The 13,913-nt window shown below is 43.5% G+C and overlaps 1 protein-coding gene across 3 annotated transcripts in view; it reads right to left on the reverse strand.

Moving 5' to 3' along the window:
* The window catches only part of OXCT1 (3-oxoacid CoA-transferase 1), a 1,005,602-nt gene that overhangs the window by 530,539 nt on the left and 461,150 nt on the right, over positions 1-13,913 (reverse strand). For all 3 annotated transcript variants that reach the window (XM_069627204.1, XM_069627203.1, XM_069627202.1), the window contains one exon: positions 7,237-7,351. In XM_069627204.1, the coding sequence (XP_069483305.1) occupies positions 7,237-7,351 (115 nt within the window). The remainder of the gene's footprint in view (positions 1-7,236; positions 7,352-13,913) is intronic.

The raw sequence follows: 13,913 nt of genomic DNA on the forward strand, positions 1-13,913 counted from the left end.
AAGGTTCTGATTGTTGGCCCGAGAATAATAGAATGCCCTCCAACTAGCTTGGGCACATTGGAAAGAGTGGTTAAATATACCTATCTGGGTATGGAAATGAGTGCATCAAGAAGTTAGTTATATTAGGGAATCCAACATTGCTAAAGCCAAACTTGTAACAAATTTGGCATGTCGGTTTGCTCTACAAACAGCAGGTTATTCATTGGAGGGAATATTGAAAATATATACTCAATGTTTCTGCATGATGGCTCTATATGGACTTGATGCATTGGCCATGGAAGATTTGAGGTGGCAGGATCGTATCGAAGGATACTTCTGCAAAAAGGTATTAGGCCTACCTAGATCTTCCTCGATTCAATGCATTAGGCTCGAGTTGGGTTTAACATCTCTTAAAAGTATGGCATTATTATGGCAGGGGATATTGTACCTGAAAATTAACTCTAAACCTAAATGTGAATTATTGTCTTTAATGGCTATTAGTGGAGTTATTGTCTTAAAGGGTAAAGATAAAGATTACATTGGAGCTAGGGTTAGATGCTTTGAAATGGTAGCTTGGACTCCGGACTTCAGTCGTGGTACCAATTTCATTGTATTAAATAGGATCTATACAAATAGATTGTATCAGTGGGACTGGACAGAGAATTATACATATCTTAATAGTTTGAAGTCTTATGCTGGGTTGGAAATGGTTACTCATATTTACTTGAGGGCACAGACGTATATTATTCGATGCCCTAGCCCGGTACTTAGACAATTTCTATTGAAGCTCAGAATAAACCAACTGCCGACACCATGTAATATAGGGCCTAGATCTGCTATTCCAAGCCAGTTAAGACTTTGCCGGGCCTGCAAAAGTAAGTGCTAATTAGGGACTGCCAAACATTTGTTTACTGAGTGTATTAGGATGCAATTTGTTATTAGAACAAGGTTTGGCCCTTTTGTGTACTGTGAGGAAAACAAACAAATTCCTTTTGGGCATATAGTATTAATACTGGGTACATCTTGCCCCGTTTAGAGTGTGGTGTTCGATTAAACGGATTCTTTTGCGAGATAGTCTCGGGGTGATAGGATTGGGGGGAAAGGGTTGAAGGTGTTTATGGGGACGCTTGCACTTGGTATTCCGTATTATCTCAAAAAAGTATAGGTTTGTGCTTTTTTATTACGCAGATTTTCTGCTGTTTTAACTATTTATTGTATTAAAATATGTATTTTGTGAGGTTTGGGATTTGTAATACTCTTACGGTAATGAATAGAGGGACAAGGGTATTCCCCCCTCCTTCCCACTCAACCAGCCCCTGCACCCCCTTTTCCCCCCTCCACTCCTCCCCTCCCTACTCCTTCCTACTCTTTTGGTATGATGTAGGGTGAGAGCTTTATACCCCTCTCTGGGATAGGATCTGATGTTTAGTTGGCTTGACTTTTATTAATTGGAACCATATTTTAGAGAGTTATGGAACTCTTGAAGTTAAGGCCAATGTTTCTTGTGCAATTTAGAAAGTAGACATTACTTGAATTATCGTGGTCTAAATTTTAAAAGATATTTTAAAAGAAAATGTTAAATATTTTATTTTTAATGTGTATTTTGATACAGTATTCAGTGTAAATATATGTTGAAAGTTGTATTTAGTATGTTTCATACTGTTCTGTTTCATTGTGATATGTATTTGTAAAAGTTTAAATACTGTATACAAATAAATACATTTATTTCTTAAAAAGACAATCGCATTTCAGCTATATAAGCTTTAAAGAGGAATGGGTTCAAACCGCATCCCTGACTTAGGCCCCTCTGACTTCTTATCCAACCTGAAGTATTTCCAATAGCGTCCAATCATCTCGTCTCAGAGTGAAGAATCTTCAGTATGTCAAGCAACGCAGGGGGACACACCTGCGTTGCTTGACATATTTTAAATTTGACCACAGCAAGGTCTGGTTCACGCAAACAGCTTTTTAATATCCAGAAAGGTGACAAAAAATGGTCTTTTGGTTACCCGGGCCCAAGTCGTCAAGAGCGATATAATATTACAATTCAGGGAGATATTTACCACTTTCTTAATGTCGGATTGGTATGTATCACTACACATAGGCACATTGGTTTGCTTGAATAAATAGCTCAAAATCAAAGTGGACAGAAATGCGTAGGACCCATCCAATAAAGGAATAGGTCATAAATTACCAGATCCAACCTATCGCCTGTTTTATGGATAAGCACAACTATAGCATTCCTCCAGGAAGCAGGGGTTTCTTTAATATTGCAAAACAACTCCAAGAGTAACCAAGAGCATAGATCTGGAACTGATTTTAATCCGAACTAGTGTCAATAAAATCCCAATTAAGTGGATCTGACATTCGTTCTCCCTTTGACTCACTTTGCTCCATATGGACCTCGCCATAAAGGTCAGTAAAAAACTCTACCCGGACATTACTCGCAATCAGGTTAACCTGCACAGATATCTGGAAATTTCTTTGTTTGACCAAAAACCAAAAAGACCAGCCGTTTTTCGCATTTAAGGCAAACAGCATTTCTTCTGCGTCACACTGGTATTTTAAATGCCTTTTAGCCTTCCGCCGATTCGAGTAGTCTTGTTTCAATTTTTTTAACAAGGGAAAGGAAATACTCCTTTTTTCCAAATAAGTCGAAGTTGTAATCTAAACTTTTTTTTTTTTCATATGAGTAACATTATCAAAAGAATGCACATGCAATTTATTATTCCCAACCTTATTCAGTGCCTTACCTGGAATCAAACCTAAAACGTATCTAGGATAAAAGGAACAAAACCTCGATGTCAGCCTATTCTTATTTTGTATCAGTAAACATTGTACCATTTTGTTATTAAATCTAGCTGGAATTTTCTGTTTGCAAAAAATTGTTGCCATTTCTCTTCACTTTTGGGGTTCTTTTTAGAGTCCACATTGGCCCAGTCTACCACTTACCGCAGGGAAATGGAGAGGAATTGAAAAAAGTGGGTACACTGAATGTGCAATGCAGAATGAACAAGGTAATTTGTGTCTGGCAGGTGATTGCCAACCAATAATGTAGCTGCAGGTGCCAAACAAGTTATGACCTTCAGGCCAGGCCGGGTCCCAGACATGCCATCTACCAGTAGCTTTGCAGAAGCCCCTGGAGCGCTGGCACACCAGAGAGGAGGCTCAAAACAACTAGATCAGTGGCACCACATGGACCATTCAGTTTAAAAAAAACATCGGTTTGTATATGTGCTTGTGTTTTGATTATTGGCCAATGTGTGAGTGTTCACTAAACAGGGGTAGCTATAAAAGCAGCATGCCATCAAAAAGTATATCTGGTATATAATGTGTGTAACAACCAACCATCTTAAAAATGTTAGCACTTGTTACATTAGCATATACTTGGGAACAGGCAGAATGAAATGTCTTTACAGGGCCATACTGTAATATATTGAGATCACCATCATTATGAAGTGTTTTCTGGGTTTGTAATGAATTTATATAAGCCCGGGCTGCATGAAAAAGGATTTTACTCGGCCATGCTGGAATATATTGTGTACACAAGCCATTATGAACATGCACTTTACAGAGGCTAGGCTCACATATATCACGGGCGCCATCATTAAATTTGTTTACAGTGGCAATGCTAACATATTGTGGGTGCAGCATCATTAACTTGCTTTACAGTAGTAATGCTGGCATATATTGTTGGGCACAGTCAGCATGAACATTTTCCTTTATGGTAGCAGTGGCCTGTGTGTTATCCTACGTAAGTAATTGAAAAGGTGTGTACCACATTTGTCTCAAACTGCACACCAGAGAAGCATCCATGACCACCATTGGCAGCCCCACCCTGACACCAACCTCTTGAGCATCATGGCACTTTAGCCTCTACCCCACGAACAACAACACTGTGCATCTTATCCCCTTGATCCCACCACAACACTAATCCTGTTTGGCTTGTCCCACCCCCACCTACGCCAACTATGCAGCATGTCCCAGTACCACCTTTCACAATGCATATCTCAACCCTGTGCAGCATGTCCAACCAAAACAAAGCCTGATGTCAACAACATGCCTCCTAATACACCCACAAATCTACCCAATCACAGCCCTTCAAACAATGACACCCAGTAACCATCTAAATACTCATGCTCATCAAGACAGCCATCTATCCAATAAACTGATACTCCCAGTCTTCTATTAATCCATAAACCAACACTAACCGCTATAGGAAACAAAGCCAGACTTATTGCCTTTTCCAATGATAGTTTAAAATAGAATTCCCTGCACCAGTAGACTTGTGAATCCCTTTCAATGACTACCACTGTGTGTCTCTCTTGGCATCTGCTTTAGACCTCAGTAGATAGCCATTCACTCATTTGTTTTGCTTTTTTCCCCTATGAGAAAATGTTTGGCTTGATTTTAATTTTAGTCACAAAGTTTATCTATGAGCACCATCTGATTTCTATGGGCGTTCAAAAGCTAAAGCTTTGTACCATCCTAGTATATTTTTTCAGTTAGTCCTACAAATGGTTTCAAAACATGGACTTTTAAAACTTTACTAAGACGACTAAAACCTCATTGTATTTAGTTTCAAATATTTATAAGGAAATATGTAATCTGAGGTGCCCATTTGCTGATGTGTAGAATGCAGAATTGTGGAGGATGTTTTACAGCATTACCCCTCTAATCTTTTGTGCTGCATTGGAAAGTTATGGTTGCCAGGCGAGGATGATCCTCACAGTGGTATGGAACAACAGATTCCAAGACTACAGGCATAGAATGGTAAAACTCAGGCCACAAAGTGCTACTGAAGGGTCTATCTGAGGGAGTCTTGCACTACAAATTACCAACCACGGATGAGACGTGCTCATGGAACAGTGTTGGCAGGAATGAGGGGATGAGCGGCTTCTAGTCAACCACCTGCTCTATGTCCACCACCCAACCGATAAATGGATGCTCCATTCTGCATATTCATTTACTGAGTTTTGCAGAGGGATGACTTGTCCCAGTAGGGGTAGTGTACAGCCCTCACTTCCTGAAATTGAGCAGATGTAAACAATGGATAATATGATTTTCAGCTATGTTCAAGGCATACCAATATATCTGACACAGGTGGGAGTGATTCCAAAACCGAAAATGGATTCAAAGAACCCAGAAAACACCTGACAGTTCGCTTGAGACTGTGCTATTAGGACAGGTTGTGACACCGGTGTGAGGGTGAAACAACCTATGAAGGGGGATTGAAGCGACCCAAGATGATTTTGGGTGTGAATGTGACGCTTTAAGAATGACAGTTTTCAACACCACATGAGGAGACCATATGAAATCTGGGGAGAGTTAGGCTGTGGCAGAACACTGCAAGGGGGGTCAGGCTGTCATGCCACAGCAGGCCATGTACAGAATGCCTGACCCTAAGCGATGTTGGGTTGTCTGCGGGGCTTTCTATTTTTTTTAGCTATATAGAGAACAAAAAGGAAACCTCCTAAACAGATGCTTGGCTCTGAAATCCAGCAGATATACGACTGACTTGGCCATGACTGAATGGATTCAAACATAAAAATAATCAAATTATAATGTCCCATCTACTAGTCTCACAAAACTTCCCCCCCGCCCCCAACCCCTTTCACAGTCCATACAAATCAGATCAGTAAGGGAGGCACACAGAAAGCCACAAAGGATGAGCAAGCCAGAAACTCTTCCTTTGAGGGAGCCTCATCTATTGCTTACTGCTACTGGGCTGTGAAAGCAGAAGGACAATTCAGTTTTCATCTAGACTGCTTGAACAAGGTTGCACTATTATACAACATGGGATTGGGGTGATAGCACCATGAATTTCTGAGGTGGTCTAATTGAGGGGGAGCTAACAGCAAATGAGTTCTACTATGTGTAGTCTTTGCCCAGAATACTGCAAAACCTTTATGCTAGTGTGTTTGACGCACAATTATATTTTTGCCTATTCACGTTCCTTGATAAGATCTTTGAAACTTTTCACTTCACTTTAGGTCGAACAGAGCTGATAAGCAGTAATACATTGTTTGCTATTGTGTTATGTTCACATTCCTAGTTCCTGTGCGTGGGTGGAAGGGTCTGCAGGGAGACGGTTCTCTACTTAAAAAGTTATATTTTAGGTAGGATTCTGCACAGTGGAAAAGCACATTCATCACATCATGTATCTAGGGTGTTGTCCTTATAATATCTGGCACAACCTTAAAATGCTGCATCAAATAGCTTTTTTCTTCAATGTGTGCATATTACTGTGTGCATCCATTTGCATGTTTTGCGGACTCAAAATTTGCAGATTTACTTTACATAAATATACAAACACTCCTGGTCATACTGGAGCATTAGGAACCTTGTTTAAAGCATGTACCGAAGAAGGGTGGTAGATGTGGAACTGTGGCGTCGCTAGGAAGGGTCTGGGGGGCCAGGGTCCCCCCCCCTGTGAAACCATGTGCCGCCCCTTTTGCCCCCCCTTGCCTAAGACGAGCAGTGACCATATTCTCCCCTTACATTTGTCTGTGCCCCCCCCTTACTTTTGTCTTTGGCCCCCTCTGTGCCCCTCCTAAATTTGATTACTGGCAACGCCACTGATGTGGAAACATTAGTGCTAAAGTACACGACAAAGTCGAGATATTCTGTCCTCCTTTTGAGATTTTCAGATAAAAGAGGTCACTCTACAATTCAACTATTATAACTGAAATCATGCAGAATGAAAACGAAAAATAAAATCTAAATAGCCACCTCCTCGCATACGTTCAAGAATTTGCAAGAGAAAAACCTCAACATCCTCATAACATCGACATCTACATCATTTAACTGAAGAGCGCAAATTGAGGATGATTCAGGAGGACCCCTTCCTGATGCCCATTTAACAAACTTGGATGTCTATCATGCTCCGCCTCTAACTCACACAGGTGTATTACTACTTTGCTTCTACCCTAATTCCACCCAAGCAAGGTGGCCAACACAGCATTAGGCTCTCTTCCAGGTAGGAGCACTGGCCTTCATCAGCGAGTTCAGGTCCAGAGGCGGGTATGCTGACATTTATTTAGTACTCAGTTTAAAATTGTTATAATTTCTCTTTGAAAAAACCTAGATTATATAGATTTCAAGTGGTCTTGTAGATGTACACATACTAGACATAGCTCCAGTCAGTTAAAAAGACAACCAAACCATTTCTACCATTAAACTAACCAGTTGTTGTCAGCAAAATTGTCATCCAACGCAAAGGATGTTAGGATCTCCTACAAAAATAGCAAAGGATACCATACATGCCATCTTGGAATTCCATAGCTGCCCGTCGAATTATCCTTTCTCTTACAATAGCCGACTCTTTTTTAGGTTTGGATGGTGCATCTTCAGGCTTTCTGATGGTTAGTCTCTGTAACAAAATAAAAAACAAAATCCTTGAGCCAATTGGATTGATCAGACCTTTGCTTGCGTTCAAAAGTTCCAGTATCCCAAAAAAACAGTACAACAATACCCCGGTAGAGCTAGTGAAACAGAAGGGAGCATTTGATTAAAAGTCAAGCATTAAGTCAAACCGTCTCTCCAAGTCTCTCTCTTTATTTACACATTGGTATTCGAACCAAAACTAGGAGCAGGAACAATATTTCAGCAATTGGCTATTCTGGATCACAATTCTTGTGAAATATAAAAGGGGAGAAATTAAAGCGTGCATCAACAGATGTGTGCTGTACATCTACACAAGTCACGAAGAGTGTGTGCTTGGACATTGCTCTCCCCCATATGCAGTCTACCAAAGAGGATGTAAAAGAAAAAAGGGTTTATACTGGTATGCTCAAACTAGTAACAAGCAGTTAAGTGTGATGAATCCGATGGAATCATCACTATTTTCCCAGGGGTGACCTCCTCCCATGTGGCACAGGGATGGCAGATGCTACCTGATCCTGACAGTGGGGGCGGCTATATGAGCCAGGATCACATGGGAGGTGACAACCTCCGGGAGGGAGTGGTGGTATCTAAGGTTGAGACATTGTAACCTGCTTTCCCCTTGCAGGATGACCTGCCATACAGAACATCTAAATGGCCTATTGTGATTCTTTCCCTGCTTCATCAAAAGAAAGTGCTGAATTTGTCTCAAACCAATCTTCAGATCAACTTTCAAACATGACTTGCCCTAAACACGATAAAACAATTCTTGAATTGTTTTCGTACAAGTTAGTTCAAAGGAACTAGGATTCCCAGAAACACCTTAACACTGCGACGAAGAATGGAAGAGTACAGAGCAGTAGTAGCCCCAAGCACAGGCAATGCTCTACTTGTATGGAGCATGCATCTGTGCCATGGAGGTTTAAAGCAAGATCACCAGGAAAAATGGCAGACTGCTGGTGGGAACGGGCTGCTGCTCTTTGGTTTACAGAGGAGCTGAGAGAAAGACGTTGTAGCCAACCAGCTCCGAGATTGACTAGAGGAAGGCTGCGCAATGAAGATTCCCTGCAGGAACACCAGAGTTCCTGGGCATTTGGTGGTGGTAAGAAGCAGCAAGACATGCGAGACCCGCAAGGAGAAGAGAAGCCCAACCAAAACCACGGGAAGCAGGAAAGCAGGAAGCCGAAAGCCGAGAAGTGCAAGGAAGAGGGCATACAGCGGCTATCATCGGCAGGCTACAAGCAGACTGGGAACCGCCACGAAGAGCCAGTTAATCCATGATGGGATGAAGGGGGTATTGGCGACCATACCACATTCTGTGTTGTGACTGTCGGGATGGAGAAGAATGGCTTGAATGCACTGTGAGCCTGTTTGGCTGCCTGCCTGCTGAATGCCCTGATGAACGAATGGCCGCCTGTGCCTGGCCCAGCAGTGTGATTGAGAGGCAGAACAGTATATCTGGGGACCTCTCACTGACTAGAATCGCTCTGAAGCTGAAGTCGGAACTTGATGCTTACTCACAAAGCCGAGCCGGAGGAATTGCTGCTGCGTTCATTCAACGCAATCTGAAAGCTGTCGTGCCTTCAAGAATTGAACCAAGAGAGGACCTGGCTAAGAGACCTCTTCCCGCATTACGAGGGAACATCGTGCACCAGCTAGCCTTCACCAAGGCTCCCTGGAAGTCAGTCATCGAAAGGCTGCTGAAGCGAAGCACCCAGACATTGAAGTCCATCGCCATCAACCACCATCATCATTGCTGACCGGAGCCGCAACACTCCATTGCCTAAGACGTTTGAATCAAGGACTCCTTAGCTCATCTCCGTCGACTGTTTTGTCCCGCCAGAGAAAGTTAAGGTTGCCAACGAACCGAGGAGAATCCGCCCGTGGTTTTTTCCGCCACCTGAAGTCCTCAAAGGCGCAGACGAAGATCCAAAAGCTAGCCGTGGTCGAGTCCCGATCGTCGATGCCAAACGCTGACGACCTGACGCCCTTGCTGGACCTACATTCTTCATTGACTCTTTGCGGCAACAAACTATCATCTTCGAGGTGCACCTCATGCCTAATCTTCGGAGGACGCCCGCGACCGATCGTCGACGAGCACCGCAAGGACCAAAGATGCTGCCTCGATGCCATTGTTCACCTTTTCTTCAAGGAATCTCAACAATCCGTGGCTCCTGCCTTAAAAGGAGTTCACTCAAGAAGGATCCGTCGACGACCTGCCGTCGAACTCTGCCAAGCCAGGTATATTGGGGTAGTTGAACATTTGTGGAAGGAAATAAGGCTCTGCTAAACAATATATGGACTGGGCTTGTCAATATATCTTATTTACAGGTCTTATTTTCTGTGGGAGGATCCTCACACAGAACTGTGCCTAGCGGTAGGGGCCCAGTATTCTGACAATTGTTTAACCAGCTTGTTTTCCTCCCAAGTCTATGGTTGATACCTGTTGCTACTGATTTGTATGGCATTTGAACCTGTCAGCCGTTGGTGCATTTTAATAGAGTCAAAGAGTAATTGTGGTACCCCATAGAACTTGTACATTTATCATTATAGTATTGCCTGAGCACAAATTGTGTTATTGTGATTGTGTATATAACTTGAACCTTATTATATAAGAGAACTGTGTTATCACTAACAGTGTGTGGACATTCCTTTGTGAGGGCTAGGGGACTACACTGTACTTAAGCACCAGCCCGATCACCTTCTGAGAGCTTTGTCCTTGATTGCTCACCCATAGCTACCAAATAGAGCATCTTGGCTGGGGTGCTCTGTGCTTCTGCTCTGCCATATAGAGGGCATGAGTACAGAACCCCCCCCCCCAGTCTTTAAAACCGTGGCATCCAACTGTACACTCATAAAGGTGGCGATATCTCTGTACGCTGATGATATGCTGTTTATCATCAGGGATCCCGGCACTAACCTGGACCCAATCATGTGTGATGTTCGACGATCTCTCTGGACTGAAGGTGAATGCCACTAAATCGGTCTGCTTTCCATTGACAGATAAGGTGGTGCAGTATTCAGATGGGTGGGGGTTCCAGTGGCACATGACCCAGACCCGCTACTTAGGGATTAATATAGCCAGAGACACTAAAGTTGTATATAGCAGCAACTATCTAAAAGTCCTGGAGCGGGCAAAGGCAGTCATGTCCAGATGGAAGAACCTCCTTCTCAACTTGTAAGGCAGGATATTAGTGATTAAAATGACAATACTCCCCAGAGTCCTGTATGTTTTTCTAAATGCCTCAATATTGGTACCCGGGGATTACTTTCGGGAGTTGAAATCACCACTACTGCAGTTCGTATGGGCGGGTGTTCAAATCAAGGTTTCCTGGGATAAACTGACGGCGCCTATACACGATGGGGGTCTAGCGATGCTGGAATTTGAGACATATTATAACGTTGCACAAGCAGGGTTTCTCCTTTACTGATTTGGGGAGCAGGGAGATCGAAGACACGTGGAGGTGGAAAGAGCAGCTGTGGCGCCCTCCCTTTTGCGGTCCGGGATCCTCACAGCACCGGTTAGGACACACCGACCACAATGTATGGTAGATATAACCTGCAGAACCTGGACCCGCATAGAATGTAAGACCAGGGGGGAGGTCCTATATTCCCCTAGGCTCCCTGTAATACATTTTCCGGAGATCCCGATCACGGTTGAGGCGGGCTACGTGGCTCTGATGAACACATTTGGGAATTACACCATTTGAGGATCTTATCCCAGAGGAGATGTTTATAACATTGGAATTGCTGAAAGAGAAAGGGGAATTATCCGTGCTGGATATATTCTTATGCTATAGATTGAGGGTGGCCATGCACCAACTGTTCTCAACTTTCCCCAGGCAGGCGCAGACCGCTTGCACACTAGATAGACCTCTTCAGGGGATCTAGGCAATAAAGTAAAATCAGGGCTCTTTGCCATGAGTCTTAATGCCGGGGAAGAAGTGAAAGCCTCCCCCGCAGGAAATGGGAACAAGCCCTGGGCCAGGAGATTTCGGAGGAGACCTGGAGGTACTGCTGCAAGATGAGGAGAAATGGGGCCATTAATGTAAGTTTTAAATTAATACATTTCAAATATCTTCATCAATTCTACTATACTTCAGCTCAACTAAAAGGCTACTTCCCAGAAATCTCTGGTAGGTGTATAAGATGTAAGAGCGCATTGGCCGATTTTCTCCATGTAGCCTGGGGATACACTGTTATACGGCAATTTTGGGAGCAGGTATTTGAGACAATCAGTGGGGTCTCGGGGCAGGAGGTGGAACCAGATCCACTGACGGCTCTGATAAGCTACACAAAACTGATCCCTACACGAAACTGATCCCCAAACACGCAAACTGGTGGGATTGCTCTTGATACTGACCAAGTGATGGGTGGCGATGATGTGGGGAGGGAAACAAAGCACAAAGATAGCTCAATGGAGGGTGGATATTTTATACTGTAATGGCATGGAGAGTGGATGTGGCTCTGTGTCACGCATCCAATACAGTGATAGACGCATGTGGGACCCCTACACACAATTCCTGATTAGACAAACTGGCGAGGAAGAGGTGGGAACTGCCACACCGTAGCTTAAACTACAGAAAATGGACATAACAATGTAGTGATGTATTATACACAGAGACCTCTTACGATGCTTAACCAATGTGGGATGCCGAAAGAAGTGTCAAGTAAGTCACTATGTGATATAAGCACAATACATGAGGTTGTGAATAAACTATACCTTGGGAAAAGTTGAATGGTATTGAGGGTGGGGGATGGGGAAATTTGATTGTTGGCACACTCGTACTGGTTATATTTTAAATGCCAATAATTATTTTTTTTTTAAAAAAAGCATCTTCCTTCTGTGCAAACACTTGCAGTTCCACCAAAAGGTTCCTTCTGTTACTCCCAAAACTCTGCATCAGGTAGGTTCTGGCAACACTTCTGGTGAGGGCAATTGAGTGATACTTACTGGGAAAAACCTAAGGGTCGTACCCTACCTACTCCCTGGGGATCTTCTGGACAGGTGGCTAGGGGATGGCCTTTGCTTTTGGAATCCGACCCTGGCGGTGGATAAGAAAGGGAAGATCACCAGGGTAGAGGGTCCTCAGGGATTGGGGAGGGAATATCCGAGGGTGAGACATGTTATCCCCCCCTTCTCTGACATTGACCTACCCAACCCCCTGCCCCCACACCCCAGTCATCCTTCATGGGATATTATAAGAGCCACCATCTTCATTCCCCAAAGTACCATTCAAGTACTGTGATGAAGAAGGAGTGAGGAAGAATACAGACTTCCTATGTGAAACAGCACTATGGTACTGGGACAGAAGCACACCAGTATACTCAATGGAGTACCGCAAGGACCGATAACAAGGCCAGGCAAGGTTAGGCAATTGACGTCAAGCATGCTCACCTGCAGCCTGTTACAAACTCTGGAGAATATAAAATGGGCACAGTCAGGGAGCAAAGTGAATGAGTTGGATGGCGAGCTGAGATGCCAGGGCTGCCCGGGACCAGCTGGAGGAGAACATGATGCCGAGATGCTGAAGATCTGCAAGCTGGGGCGTCAGGGAGAAGCGTGGCTAGGAAGTTGTGTCTCCACAGAGCCAGAGAAGTGTGGATGGGAGATGGGAGGTGTGCTAATGCCTTTTGAACTGTATTCTAGAAATTGCTTGTTCCCCTGGGCCAGGACAGCAGCCCAGGAGTGTTTGGGAGGCAGGCAGTGAGACCCTGACCTCTAACAGAAAAGACGTTAATAAAGAATTTGAGAAAACACAACAGGTGAGTTGAATGCAGTGAGAAACCTGGTATGTGAAAGGTGCAAGCGAGATACAGTGTAACAGCTCCACCGTGTAGGAAGAGAGATGTGCGGAATGAAACTGACGAATGATTAAGAGAACAAAGCAATGATACAAAGTTAGAGTGGTCGTGTGTATGTAGACACATTCCTGAAAGCGCTGTATAAATAAAGGAAGCCTTCTGCAAAGAGGGGAGCTGTGCGCAGACAAAGCAAGAGGAAAATAGAAATCACAAAAGGGGGAGCCACGCAAGAAGGATAAGTGGAAGCAAAACCCCCAAGGAAAAGATAACTAGAAGAAAGCATTATGGATCGGCATTACTCCACCTTTTCAATCATCTCAATGGGATCAAATGAACACCACCCATTTGGGAAACAACCTTTGGTCCATTAGTCCATTAAATAAGATAACTCAATTAAGGTTCAGAAATAAAAGTTCAAAATTATAAATGTACTAACCAGAGGTCTAGATAAAAGCTCAATGGCTGGCCCTAGGATCATAAAGTGCTCTGTCTAAGGAAATAGTTCCATGCATAGGAACTGTAAACAGAATTATTACATATGGTTGGGGATGAGGGGTTTTGGGACATTTTGCTCAAAGAGGTGAATCGCTGTGGCTAACATTTATCTCATTTTGCCTGACCCTGCAAGTTACAAAAGAGGCTGGACATTTAAAGAAGGCTGCATAAAGGCTACTGTCACAATGTCACTTACATGTTCATTGTGCAAAGCAATATGCTTGGCACAGGTAGGCACTTCGCACCATCGG

Source organism: Ambystoma mexicanum, chromosome 6p (assembly GCF_040938575.1).
Source record: "Ambystoma mexicanum isolate Mex_15411 chromosome 6p, UKY_AmexF1_1, whole genome shotgun sequence".
In the NCBI taxonomy this organism is placed as follows: domain Eukaryota; kingdom Metazoa; phylum Chordata; class Amphibia; order Caudata; family Ambystomatidae; genus Ambystoma; species Ambystoma mexicanum.